Here is a 13757-nt window from a genome sequence, read left to right on the forward strand (position 1 = left end):
CTCTCACATACGAGTGCACCCACACGAGCATGCAAATACACTCGCACATACACACGTGAGCTCGCGCACACGTAAGCGCACGCATGAGCAGACACATGGGCGCACACACGAGCGCGCACATATGCGAGTGGACATGCACAAGGGCACACATGTGAATGGACACACGCAAATGTGCATACATACTCATGTATGTACATGAGTGTACATACACGAACAGACACACATTAGCTCGCACACAGCTGCAGACAGGTGCTCACACACAATTACACATATATACACACACACATACACATGAGTGCACAAGTGCACACTCATGAACACATGAGTGCACACAGCTCACACATGAGCACGCACACACACACACACACACACACGAGTGCACAGGGACATACTCTCCTCTCGACTACTCCAGCAGGAATATCGATTCACTATGATACCAGATTGCTGAGGGATTTGACCCTAATGGATATGTCTTGTTTTTCAGTACTTCACCTGTTTACTACTAATCCTGATCGCACAGATTACAGCCGGACTTATGATCTACTTTCAGAGAGACGAGGTGTGTTATTCAACTGTCAGAGCTCAATTCTGTGCTTTCCATTCAGCTTGTTGAATAATTTTGGAGAATGACAGGGAGAGTCATTGGAAGGATTTAAGTTGGAGAGAAAGGCACTAACAGTGATGATGCCTTGTGACCATTCCTAACTCTTCTGCTCCCTTTCGTTTTAATGTTGAGTCTACTATCTGGAAAGTGTGCTGGGGGAGAGGATAACCGGGTTATACAGTGTGTCAGTGTTTCATATAAAGATTCAAACATCCAGTGTATGTGGACAGGCAGAGATTAAACTTTGGCTAGCAGAATGACTGTCCTTTGTACAGTAATTCCAATTCAGCGTTTGAGGGTTTAGGCAAACAATTCATTGCCTATCTCAAAATCTCTATAGGTGAGTGTACCGGATATAGTATAAGGGTGTTTGGCAGATCAAGGGTTAATGTGAGACTGGGGGAACAGTACCACCCACAGTGTGATGTAGAGGGTCACATGATGGTAGACTTTGTATGGTAGAGTCTGGAAAGAGCCCGCATAGAGACAGCTCCCATGCAGGGCTGTACCTTGCAAATATTTACACAGATATGGGGTATACAAGCCTCCACACCTGTTAGAGAGACACCAAACAACCTTACAACATCAGACACAATCGGGCTCTAACCTATTAACCCACAGGACTCTCGATCCAGTATTACTGTTACACTGTCCTGCACAGGATCCTCGATCCAGTGTCATTATCACACTGTCATGGACAGGAATTACAAACCAATATCACTTATACACTGTCCTGTACAGGATCCTTGATCCAGAATGACTGTTACTTGTACAGGATCCTTGATCACTGTTACACTGTCCTGTACAGGATCTTCGATCCAGTATGACTGTTCCCTGTCCTGTATAGAATCCTCGATCCAGAATCACTGTTACACTGTCCTGTACAGGATCTTCGCTCCAGTATGACTGTTCCCTGTCCTGTACAGAATCCTCGATCCAGAATCACTGTTACACTGTCCTGCACAGGATCCTCGTTCTGGTATCACTGTCACACCTCTGTACAGGATCCTTGATCCAGTATCACTGTTACACTGTCCTACACAGGATCCTCGTGTACAGGCTTCTTGATCCAGTGTCACTGTCACACTGTCCTGTACATGTTCCTCAACCCAGTATCATTGTTACACTGTCTTGTACAGGATCCTCGATCCAGTGTCGCTGTTACACTATCCTGCACAGAATCCTCGATCCAGTATTACTGTTACACTGTCCTGTACATGTTCCTCAACCCAGTATCACTGTTACACTATCCTGTACAGGATCCTCAATCCAGTGTCACTGTTACACTGTCCTATGGGTAATTATAGTCCCGCATTATAACTACTTGATGATGTTTACACCTTTCTGAAATTTCCTTGCAGATTTGTTCCTCTATATCCTTCCCACTAGCTGCTGGTCTATATATTGCACCGAGCAATGTAATTGCACCCTTCCTATTCCTTAGGTCTAGCCAAATTGATTCTGTCCTTGAATCCTCTGACACATCATCTTTCTCCAGTACTGCAATACTCTCCTTAACCAAAATCTCCACCCCTCCTCCTTTTTTCCCTTTCCTATCTTTTCTGACCACCTTGTAACCAGGAATGTTTAATGCCCAGATCTGCCCTTCCTTAAGCCAGGTCTCTGTTATCGCCACATCATAATCCCACAAGGTAATCTGTGCCTGTAACTCCCCAATTTTATTAACTATACTCTGCGCATTTACATACATGTAGTGTAACCCTGATTTAGACTTCATTACTTGCTCCCTTACTCCGACTCCATCTATTATTCTTATTTTAGTGCTATCTGCCTCTCCCAGCATTTCGTACACTCTGATATTCCTCTCTAATATTCCCTCCTGGTTCCCACACACCTGCTGAGTTGGTTTAAACCCTCCCCAACAGCACTAGCAAAACGACCCACAAGGAACTCAGTCCCGGCTCTGTTCAGGTGCAACCCGTCCGGCTTGTACAGGTGCCATCTCCCCTAGAGCTAGTCCCAGGCAACAAACCATCCTGGAGTCACATTGACAACTGCAGAAATGCCTGCCTGCTCCGCTAACTAAAGAATCCCCTATCAGCACTGCCCTTCCACTCTTCTTCCTCCCCTCCTGTACAGATGGGCCACTCGTGGTACCACGGCCTTGGCTCTGGATCCATCGCCCTCACCGATATCCAGAATGGAAAACTGGGTAGTGGGAGGGACCTCTGGGGACTCCTGCACTGCCAGCCTGTTTCTCTTGGAGTGCCTGGTGGTTACCCACTCCCTATCTCCCTGCTTGCACCTAACTTACAGCATGACCACCTCTCTGAATGTGCTATCCGCGTGGTTCTCTGCCTCATGAATGCACCTCAGTGACTCCAGCCACTGTTCAAGCTCTGAAACAGACCTCAAGCTTGTGCAGCCGGTGACAGTTCCTGCACATGGGCTCTTTTGGGTCACGAGAAGTGTCCACGACTCCCCACGTGCCACAGGATGGGCATTCCGCTTGCCTGAGCTGAACTGCCATGCCTTAACCTTAAACTTTTAAATCATTTTTTACTTAAACTTTAGTTATCCTTACTTACTCCTGTATTATTAACTATAAACTGGAGATGAGTAGAAAGTAGAAATTCTTTGCCCTTACTCACAAATCAGCTCCCTCTCCTGTGCCTATAAATTCTTACCTTCCTTGTGCTTGTTTAGAAATTTACATTTTTCAAAATTACTGTGGTTGAAACACAGTCCCTAACAGCAGCTGCTCAAGAAACAATCAACTCAGGACTTTCCTGTGATGTCACATTCACAGTTTTTTGAAATCCACCGAGCAGCTCAAGAAGGGCTGAGGGAGATAGGATCCTAAATCCAGGGGGGGTAGTGATGCCTTTTAGGGGACAATGAGGCCTGTTGGGGGGCACTGAGGCCTGTTGGGGGTGGAGTGAAACCTGTCAGTGGGGGAATGAGGCCTGTTGGAGAGCGAGTGAGGCCTGTTGGGAGTGAGACCTGTCAGTGGTGTGAGGCCTGTCGGGGAGGGAGTGAGGCCTGTCAGTGGTGTGAGGCCTGTCGGGGAGGGAGTGAGGCCTGTCGGTGGGGAGAGAGGCCTGTCGGGTGGGGGGTAGTAAGGCCTGTTGTGGAGAGAGTGAGGCCTGTTGTGGAGGGAATGAGGCCTGTCGGCGGGGAGAGAGGTCTGCCGGGGAGGGAGTGAGGCCTGCCGGGGAGGGAATGAGGCCTGCCGGGGAGGGAGTGAGGTCTGTATGGGGAATAAGGACTGAGGATAGCCAGCCTGTTCAGGGAGTGAGGCCTTTGTGAGGATTGAGGCCCATAGGAAGCAGAGCCTTGGGGGGGGCGGGTGGGGTGCAGAGTTAGGCCTGTGCAGTTAGTGTGACCTGTGGGGACACTGAGGCCCATGCGGGTAATGATGCCTGTGAGGGAGAGTGAGGCCTCTGTGAGATTAAAGCCTGTGCGGGCAGTGAGGCCTGAGTGGCAATGAGGCCTGTGTGGGATTAAAGCCCGTGTGGGCCGAGACCTGAGTGGCAATGAGGCATGTGTGGGCAAGTGAGGCCTGAGTGGCAGTGAGGCCTGTGCGGGCAATGAGGCCTATGCAGGCAGTGAGGCTTGAGTGACAATGAGGCCTTTGGGGAATAAAGCCTGTGCCGCCATTGAGGGCTGAGTGGCAATGACGTCTGTGTGGGAATAAAGCCTGTGCGGGCAGTGAGGCCTGAGTGGCAATGAGGCCTGTGCGGGCAGTGAGGCCTCTGCAGTTAGTGTGACCTGTGTGGGCACTGAGGCCCGTGCGGGTAATGATGCCTGTAAGGGAGAGTGAGGCCTGTGTGGGCAGTGAGGCCTGTGTGGGAATAAAGCCTGTGCGGGCAGTGAGGCCTGCCTCTGCCTCACTGCCTTATGAGGAATTCCCAGACTCCAGTTGCCAATTATGCCCCCCCCACCGCCTCCACAACCATTTCCACATAATGTAGCAACGAGAGGGGACAGACTGGATCTTTGAGGAATTTCCCTCCTGGGAACAGTGATCTTCCCTCCTTGTTGGGGGCTGGGGGTGGGGAGGGATGTATGGTGAGGGCAGGTGAGATGTTGTAACTAATATCTTGGTTCTGATGAACGGTCACTGAAAAGTTATACCTTCCTCTCCACACAGATGCTGCCTGACCTGCTTAAGCGTTCCCAGCACCTTGCATTAAACAAAGAAACCATTTGGCCAAAACTGGTGTCTGTTGGTGTTTCTGCTTCACATGAACTTCCTCGAACTCCACCAAACCTCACCCGTGTAACCTACAAACCTTTCAATCAGCAAATCCTTTAATTTGATCCTGCTGACCACAAATTCCACTTGCCCCACTGGCTGGTTCACTGTACAAGGGCAAAACTTGCCTGAAAATGTTGCAGAATGATGTAAATATGCAGCAGTGGATATTTCTGAGCAGTCAGGGAATGCCTGTATCCTACCAGTCCAAACCCACAGTATAGTAACTTCACTCATCGAGAGACAAAGCTCCATCCTTACGTTCACTCACGTCCCAAGGTACCTACGATTGAGACGGTTATTTTAAGCTGCATTAACTTGTGGATCATGCCAGCTTCAGCTGCTGATTCAGTGATTCCCCACAAATCATCACTCAGTATGGTGCCAACTCATTGCTCCTGTTGTCCAGACAGGGCTGACTGAGAGCGGGTTGATTCCAGTTTACCCACTAAACTGATTGGTTTCTCTTATAGCTCAAATCTGAGATATCTGACATCATTCATCAAGTAATTGTCAACTATAACCCACTGGAGGACACAGAGAACAGCTTTGGAAAAACATGGGAGTACATCCAGCAGCAAGTAAGTGAAAGGGATGGAGAAGGTGAAGGAGAAATGGGAAGGGGGGAACATCACAAAATATTATTCAGTGCCCATACAGCGTTGGAATTTAGCTGAGGACGGGCTGTCCATTCATGAAGACCCTCGCTCTCCGTATTGTTGTTCTAAACATTATCAGTGCTGTTGCTCTAACTCCACCCCATGCTGTTACTCTAACTCCACCCCGTGTTGTTACTCTAACTCCTCCCCATGCTGTTACTCTAACTCCTCCCCATGCTGTTACTCTAACTCCACCCCATGCTATTACTCTAACCTTTCCCCATGTTGTCCCTCTAATTCCACCCCATGCTGTTACTCTAACTCCACCCCGTGTTGTTACTCTAACTCCTCCCCATGCTGTTACTCTAACTCCTCCCCATGCTGTTACTCTAACTCCACCCCATGCAATTACTCTAACCTTTCCCCATGTTGTCCCTCTAACTCCACCCCATGCTGTTACTCTAACCTTTCCCCATGCTGTTACTCTAACTCCACCCCGTGCTGTTACTCTAACTCCACCCCATGCTGTTACTCTAACTCCACCCCATGCTGTTACTCTAACTCCACCCCGTGTTGTTACTCTAACTCCTCCCCATGCTGTTACTCTAACTCCTCCCCATGCTGTTACTCTAACTCCACCCCATGCTATTACTCTAACCTTTCCCCATGTTGTCCCTCTAACTCCACCCCATGCTGTTACTCTAACTCCACCCCATGCTGTTACTCTAACCTTTCCCCATGCTGTTACTCTAACTCCACCCCATGCTGTTACTCTAACTCCACCCCGTGTTGTTACTCTAACTCCTCCCCGTGTTGTTACTCTAACTCCTCCCCGTGCTGTTACTCTAACTCCACCCCGTGCTGTTGCTCTAACTCCACCCCATGCTGTTACTCTAACTCCACCCCGTGTTGTTACTCTAACTCCACCCCATGCTGTTACTCTAACTCCACCCCGTGTTGTTACTCTAACTCCTCCCCATGCTGTTACTCTAACTCCTCCCCATGTTGTCACTCTAACTCCTCCCCATGCTGTTACTCTAACTCCACCCCATGCTGTTACTCTAACTCCTCCCCGTGCTGTTACTCTAACTCCTCCCCATGTTGTCACTCTAACTCCACCTCGTGCTGTTACTCTAACTCCACCCCGTGCTGTTACTCTAACTCCTCCCCGTGCTGTTACTCTAACTCCACCCCGTGCTGTTACTCTAACTCCTCCCCGTGCTGTTAATCTAACTCCACCCCGTGCTGTTACTCTAACTCCTCCCCGTGCTGTTACTCTAACTCCACCCCATGCTGTCACTCTAACTCCTCCCTGTGTTGTCCCTCTAACTCCTCCCCGTGTTGTCCCTCTAACTCCTCCCCGTGTTGTCCCTCTAACTCCTCCCCGTGTTGTCCCTCTAACTCCACCCCGTGTTGTCCCTCTAACTCCTCCCCGTGTTGTCCCTCTAACTCCTCCCCGTGTTGTCCCTCTAACTCCTCCCCGTGTTGTCCCTCTAACTCCACCCCGTGTTGTCCCTCTAACTCCTCCCCGTGTTGTCCCTCTAACTCCACCCCGTGTTGTCCGTCTGACTCCTCCCCGTGTTGTTACTCTAACTCCACCCCGTGTTGTCCCTCTAACTCCTCCCCGTGTTGTCCCTCTAACTCCTCCCCGTGTTGTCCCTATAACTCCTCCCCATGCTGTTACTCTAACTCCTCCCCATGCTGTTACTCTAACTCCACCCCATGCTGTTACTCTAACTCCACCCCATGCTGTTACTCTTAACTCGACCCCATGCTGTTACTCTAACTCCTCCCCATGCTGTTACTCTAACTCCTCCCCATGCTGTTACTCTAACTCCTCCCCATGCTGTCACTCTAACTCCTCCCCATGCTGTCACTCTAACTCCTCCCCATGCTGTCACTCTAACTCCTCCCCATGCTGTTACTCTAACTCCTCCCCATGCTGTTACTCTAACTCCTCCCCATGATGTTACTCTAACTCCTCCCCATGCTGTTACTCTAACTCCACCCCGTGTTGTCCCTCTAACTCCTCCCCGTGTTGTCCCTCTAACTCCTCCCCGTGTTGTCCCTCTAACTCCTCCCCGTGTTGTCCCTCTAACTCCTCCCCGTGTTGTCACTCTAACCCCTCCCCGTGTTGTCACTCTAACCTCTCCCCGTGTTGTCCCTCTAACTCCTCCCCGTGTTGTCCCTCTAACTCCTCCCCGTGTTGTTACTCTAACTCCTCCACGTGTTGTTACTCTAACTCCTCCCCGTGTTGTCCCTCTAACTCCTCCCCGTGTTGTCCCTCTAACTCCTCCCCGTGTTGTCCCTCTAACTCCTCCCCGTGTTGTCCCTCTAACTCCTCCCCGTGTTGTCCCTCTAACTCCTCCCCGTGTTGTTACTCTAACTCCTCCCCGTGTTGTTACTCTAACTCCTCCCCATGCTGTTACTCTAACTCCACCCCATGCTATTACTCTAGCCTTTCCCCATGTCGTCCCTCTAACTCCACCCCATGCTGTTACTCTAACCTTTCCCCATGCTGTTACTCTAACTCCACCCCATGCTGTTACTCTAACTCCACCCCATGCTGTTACTCTAACTCCACCCCATGCTGTTACTCTAACTCCACCCCGTGTTGTTACTCTAACTCCTCCCCATGCTGTTACTCTAACTCCTCCCCATGCTGTTACTCTAACTCCACCCCATGCTATTACTCTAACCTTTCCCCATGTTGTCCCTCTAACTCCACCCCATGCTGTTACTCTAACCTTTCCCCATGCTGTTACTCTAACTCCACCCCATGCTGTTACTCTAACTCCACCCCGTGTTGTTACTCTAACTCCTCCCCATGCTGTTACTCTAACTCCACCCCGTGCTGTTACTCTAACTCCACCCCATGCTGTTACTCTAACTCCACCCCGTGTTGTTACTCTAACTCCTCCCCATGCTGTTACTCTAACTCCACCCAATGCTGTTACTCTAACTCCTCCCCATGTTGTCACTCTAACTCCACCCCATGCTGTTACTCTAACTCCACCCCATGCTGTTACTCTAACTCCACCCCATGCTGTTACTCTAACTCCTCCCCATGTTGTCACTCTAACTCCACCCCGTGCTGTTACTCTAACTCCACCCCGTGCTGTTACTCTAACTCCACCCCGTGTTGTCCCTCTAACTCCTCCCCATGCTGTAACTCTAACTCCACCCCATCCTGTTACTCTAACTCCTCCCCATGCTGTAACTCTAACTCCACCCCATGCTGTTACTCTAACTCCACCCCGTGTTGTCCCTCTAACTCCTCCCCGTGTTGTCCCTCTAACTCCTCCCCGTGTTGTCACTCTAACTCCACCCCGTGTTGCCCCTCTAACTCCTCCCCGTGTTGTCACTCTAACTCCTCCCCGTGTTGTCCCTCTAACTCCTCCCCGTGTTGTCCCTCTAACTCCTCCCCGTGTTGTCCCTCTAACTCCACCCCGTGTTGTCCCTCAAACTCCTCCCCGTGTTGTCACTCTAACTCCACCCCGTGTTGCCCCTCTAACTCCTCCCCGTGTTGTCCCTCTAACTCCTCCCCGTGTTGTCCCTCTAACTCCTCCCCGTGTTGTCCCTCTGACTCCTCCCCGTGTTGTTACTCTAACTCCACCCCGTGTTGTCCCTCTAACTCCTCCCCGTGTTGTCCCTCTAACTCCTCCCCGTGTTGTCCCTATAACTCCTCCCCGTGTTGTCCCTATAACTCCTCCCCATGCTGTTACTCTAACTCCACCCCATGCTGTTACTCTAACTCCACCCCATGCTGTTACTCTTAACTCCACCCCATGCTGTTACTCTAACTCCTCCCCATGCTGTTACTCTAACTCCTCCCCATGCTGTTACTCTAACTCCTCCCCATGCTGTCACTCTAACTCCTCCCCATGCTGTCACTCTAACTCCTCCCCATGCTGTCACTCTAACTCCTCCCCATGCTGTTACTCTAACTCCTCCCCATGCTGTTACTCTAACTCCTCCCCATGATGTTACTCTAACTCCTCCCCATGCTGTTACTCTAACTCCACCCCGTGTTGTCCCTCTAACTCCTCCCCGTGTTGTCCCTCTAACTCCTCCCCGTGTTGTCCCTCTAACTCCTCCCCGTGTTGTCCCTCTAACTCCTCCCCGTGTTGTCACTCTAACCCCTCCCCGTGTTGTCACTCTAACCTCTCCCCGTGTTGTCCCTCTAACTCCTCCCCGTGTTGTTACTCTAACTCCTCCACGTGTTGTTACTCTAACTCCTCCCCGTGTTGTCCCTCTAACTCCTCCCCGTGTTGTCCCTCTAACTCCTCCCCGTGTTGTCCCTCTAACTCCTCCCCGTGTTGTCCCTCTAACTCCTCCCCGTGTTGTCCCTCTAACCTCTCCCCGTGTTGTCCCTCTAACTCCTCCCCGTGTTGTCCCTCTAACTCCTCCCCGTGTTGTCCCTCTAACTCCTCCCCGTGTTGTCTTTCTAACCCCTCCCCGTGTTGTCACTCTAACCTCTCCCCGTGTTGTCCCTCTAACTCCTCCCCGTGTTGTTACTCTAACTCCTCCACGTGTTGTTACTCTAACTCCTCCCCGTGTTGTCCCTCTAACTCCTCCCCGTGTTGTCCCTCTAACTCCTCCCCGTGTTGTCCCTCTAACTCCTCCCCGTGTTGTCCCTCTAACTCCTCCCCGTGTTGTCCCTCTAACCTCTCCCCGTGTTGTCCCTCTAACTCCTCCCCGTGTTGTCCCTCTAACTCCTCCCCGTGTTGTCCCTCTAACTCCTCCCCGTGTTGTCTTTCTAACTCCTCCCCGTGTTGTCACTCTAACTCCTCCCTGTGTTGTCCCTCTAACTTCTCCCCGTGTTGTCCCTCTAACTCCTCCCCGTGTTGTCCCTCTAACCTCTCCCCGTGTTGTCCCTCTAACTCCTCCCCGTGTTGTTACTCTAACTCCTCCCCGTGTTGTTACTCTAACTCCTCCCCATGCTGTTACTCTAACTCCACCCCATGCTATTACTCTAGCCTTTCCCCATGTCGTCCCTCTAACTCCACCCCATGCTGTTACTCTAACCTTTCCCCATGCTGTTACTCTAACTCCACCCCATGCTGTTACTCTAACTCCACCCCATGCTGTTACTCTAACTCCACCCCATGCTGTTACTCTAACTCCACCCCGTGTTGTTACTCTAACTCCTCCCCATGCTGTTACTCTAACTCCTCCCCATGCTGTTACTCTAACTCCACCCCATGCTATTACTCTAACCTTTCCCCATGTTGTCCCTCTAACTCCACCCCATGCTGTTACTCTAACCTTTCCCCATGCTGTTACTCTAACTCCACCCCATGCTGTTACTCTAACTCCACCCCGTGTTGTTACTCTAACTCCTCCCCATGCTGTTACTCTAACTCCACCCCGTGCTGTTACTCTAACTCCACCCCATGCTGTTACTCTAACTCCACCCCGTGTTGTTACTCTAACTCCTCCCCATGCTGTTACTCTAACTCCACCCAATGCTGTTACTCTAACTCCTCCCCATGTTGTCACTCTAACTCCACCCCATGCTGTTACTCTAACTCCACCCCATGCTGTTACTCTAACTCCACCCCATGCTGTTACTCTAACTCCTCCCCATGTTGTCACTCTAACTCCACCCCGTGCTGTTACTCTAACTCCACCCCGTGCTGTTACTCTAACTCCACCCCGTGTTGTCCCTCTAACTCCTCCCCATGCTGTAACTCTAACTCCACCCCATGCTGTTACTCTAACTCCTCCCCATGCTGTAACTCTAACTCCACCCCATGCTGTTACTCTAACTCCACCCCGTGTTGTCCCTCTAACTCCTCCCCGTGTTGTCCCTCTAACTCCTCCCCGTGTTGTCCCTCTAACTCCTCCCCGTGTTGTCCCTCTAACTCCTCTCCGTGTTGTCCCTCTAGCTCCTCCCCGTGTTGTCCCTCTAACTCCTCCCCGTGTTGTCCCTCTAACTCCTCCCCGTGTTGTCCCTCTAACTCCTCCCCGTGTTGTTACTCTAACTCCTCCCCGTGTTGTCCCTCTAACTCCTCCCCGTGTTGTCCCTCTAACTCCTCCCCGTGTTGTCCCTCTAACTCCTCCCCGTGTTGTCCCTCTAACTCCTCCCCGTGTTGTCACTCTAACTCCGCCCCGTGTTGTCCCTCTAACTCCTCCCCGTGTTGTCCCTCTAACTCCTCCCCGTGTTGTCCCTCTAACTCCTCCCCGTGTTGTCCCTCTAACTCCTCCCCGTGTTGTCCCTCTAACTCCTCTCCGTGTTGTCCCTCTAGCTCCTCCCCGTGTTGTCCCTCTAGCTCCTCCCCGTGTTGTCGCTCTAACTCCTCCCCGTGTTGTCGCTCTAACTCCTCCCCGTGTTGTCGCTCTAACTCCTCCCCGTGTTGTCGCTCTAACCTCTCCCCGTGTTGTCCCTCTAACCTCTCCCCGTGTGGTCACTCTTAACTCCTCCCCGTGTTGTCCCTCTAACTCCTCCCCGTGTTGTCCCTCTAACCTCTCCCCGTGTTGTCCCTCTTAACTCCTCCCCGTGTTGTCCCTCTAACTCCTCCCCGTGTTGTTACTCTAACTCCTCCCCGTGTTGTTACTCTAACTCCCCGTGTTGTCCCTCTAACTCCTCCCCGTATTGTCCCTCTAACTCCTCCCTGTGTTGTTACTCTAACTCCTCCCCGTGTTGTCCCTCTAACTCCTCCCCGTGTTGTTACTCTAACTCCTCCCCGTGTTGTCCCTCTAACTCCTCCCCGTGTTGTCCCTCTAACCTCTCCCCGTGTTGTCCCTCTTAACTCCTCCCCGTGTTGTCCCTCTAACTCCTCCCCATGTTGTTACTCTAACTCCTCCCCGTGTTGTTACTCTAACTCCTCCCCGTGTTGTCCCTCTAACTCCTCCCCGTGTTGTCCCTCTAACTCCTCCCTGTGTTGTTACTCTAACTCCTCCCCGTGTTGTCCCTCTAACTCCTCCCTGTGTTGTTACTCTAACTCCTCCCCGTGTTGTTACACTAACTCCTCCCCGTGTTGTCCCTCTAACTCCTCCCCGTGTTGTCCCTCTAACTCCTCCCCGTGTTGTCCCTCTAACTCCTCCCCGTGTTGTTACTCTAACTCCTCCCCGTGTTGTTACTCTAACTCCTCCCCGTGTTGTTACTCTAACTCCTCCCCGTATTGTCCCTCTAACTCCTCCCTGTGTTGTTACTCTAACTCCTCCCCGTGTTGTCCCTCTAACTCCTCCCCGTGTTGTTACTCTAACTCCTCCCCGTGTTGTCCCTCTAACTCCTCCCCGTGTTGTCCCTCTAACCTCTCCCCGTGTTGTCCCTCTTAACTCCTCCCCGTGTTGTCCCTCTAACTCCTCCCCGTGTTGTTACTCTAACTCCTCCCCGTGTTGTTACTCTAACTCCTCCCCGTGTTGTCCCTCTAACTCCTCCCCGTGTTGTCCCTCTAACTCCTCCCTGTGTTGTTACTCTAACTCCTCCCCGTGTTGTCCCTCTAACTCCTCCCCGTGTTGTCCCTCTAACTCCTCCCCGTGTTGTCCCTCTAACTCCTCCCCGTGTTGTTACTCTAACTCCTCCCCGTGTTGTTACTCTAACTCCTCCCCGTGTTGTTACTCTAACTCCTCCCCGTGTTGTCGCTCTAACTCCTCCCCGTGTTTTCGCTCTACTCTAACTCCTCCCCGTGTTGTCCCTCTAACCCCTCCCCGTGTTGTCCCTCTAACCCCTCCCCGTGTTGTCCCTCTAACCTCTCCCCGTGTTGTCCCTCTAACTCCTCCCCGTGTTGTTACTCTAACTCCTCCCCGTGTTGTTACTCTAACTCCTCCCCGTGTTGTTACTCTAACTCCTCCCCGTATTGTCCCTCTAACTCCTCCCTGTGTTGTTACTCTAACTCCTCCCCGTGTTGTCCCTCTAACTCCTCCCCGTGTTGTTACTCTAACTCCTCCCCGTGTTGTCCCTCTAACTCCTCCCCGTGTTGTCCCTCTAACCTCTCCCCGTGTTGTCCCTCTTAACTCCTCCCCGTGTTGTCCCTCTAACTCCTCCCCGTGTTGTTACTCTAACTCCTCCCCGTGTTGTTACTCTAACTCCTCCCCGTGTTGTCCCTCTAACTCCTCCCCGTGTTGTCCCTCTAACTCCTCCCTGTGTTGTTACTCTAACTCCTCCCCGTGTTGTCCCTCTAACTCCTCCCCGTGTTGTCCCTCTAACTCCTCCCCGTGTTGTCCCTCTAACTCCTCCCCGTGTTGTTACTCTAACTCCTCCCCGTGTTGTTACTCTAACTCCTCCCCGTGTTGTTACTCTAACTCCTCCCCGTGTTGTCGCTCTAACTCCTCCCCGTGTTTTCGCTCTACTCTAACTCCTCCCCGTGTTGTCCCTCTAACCCCTCCC

The 13757-nt window shown here is 51.6% G+C and overlaps 1 protein-coding gene and 1 long non-coding RNA gene across 3 annotated transcripts in view; one reads left to right on the forward strand and one right to left on the reverse strand.

Moving 5' to 3' along the window:
* Window positions 1–13757, reverse strand: part of LOC144684701 (uncharacterized) — a 466848-nt gene that overhangs the window by 176202 nt on the left and 276889 nt on the right. The gene's annotated exons all lie outside the window — the stretch shown is intronic.
* cd82b (CD82 molecule b) overlaps window positions 1–13757 on the forward strand; it is a 113923-nt gene that overhangs the window by 73417 nt on the left and 26749 nt on the right. For both annotated transcript variants that reach the window (XM_078548821.1, XM_078548822.1), the window contains 2 exons: window positions 485–559; window positions 5297–5404. In XM_078548821.1, the coding sequence (XP_078404947.1) occupies window positions 485–559; window positions 5297–5404 (183 nt within the window). The remainder of the gene's footprint in view (window positions 1–484; window positions 560–5296; window positions 5405–13757) is intronic.

The sequence above is a fragment of the Cetorhinus maximus genome, chromosome 9 (assembly GCF_964194155.1).
Source record: "Cetorhinus maximus chromosome 9, sCetMax3.hap1.1, whole genome shotgun sequence".
In the NCBI taxonomy this organism is placed as follows: Eukaryota; Metazoa; Chordata; class Chondrichthyes; order Lamniformes; family Cetorhinidae; genus Cetorhinus; species Cetorhinus maximus.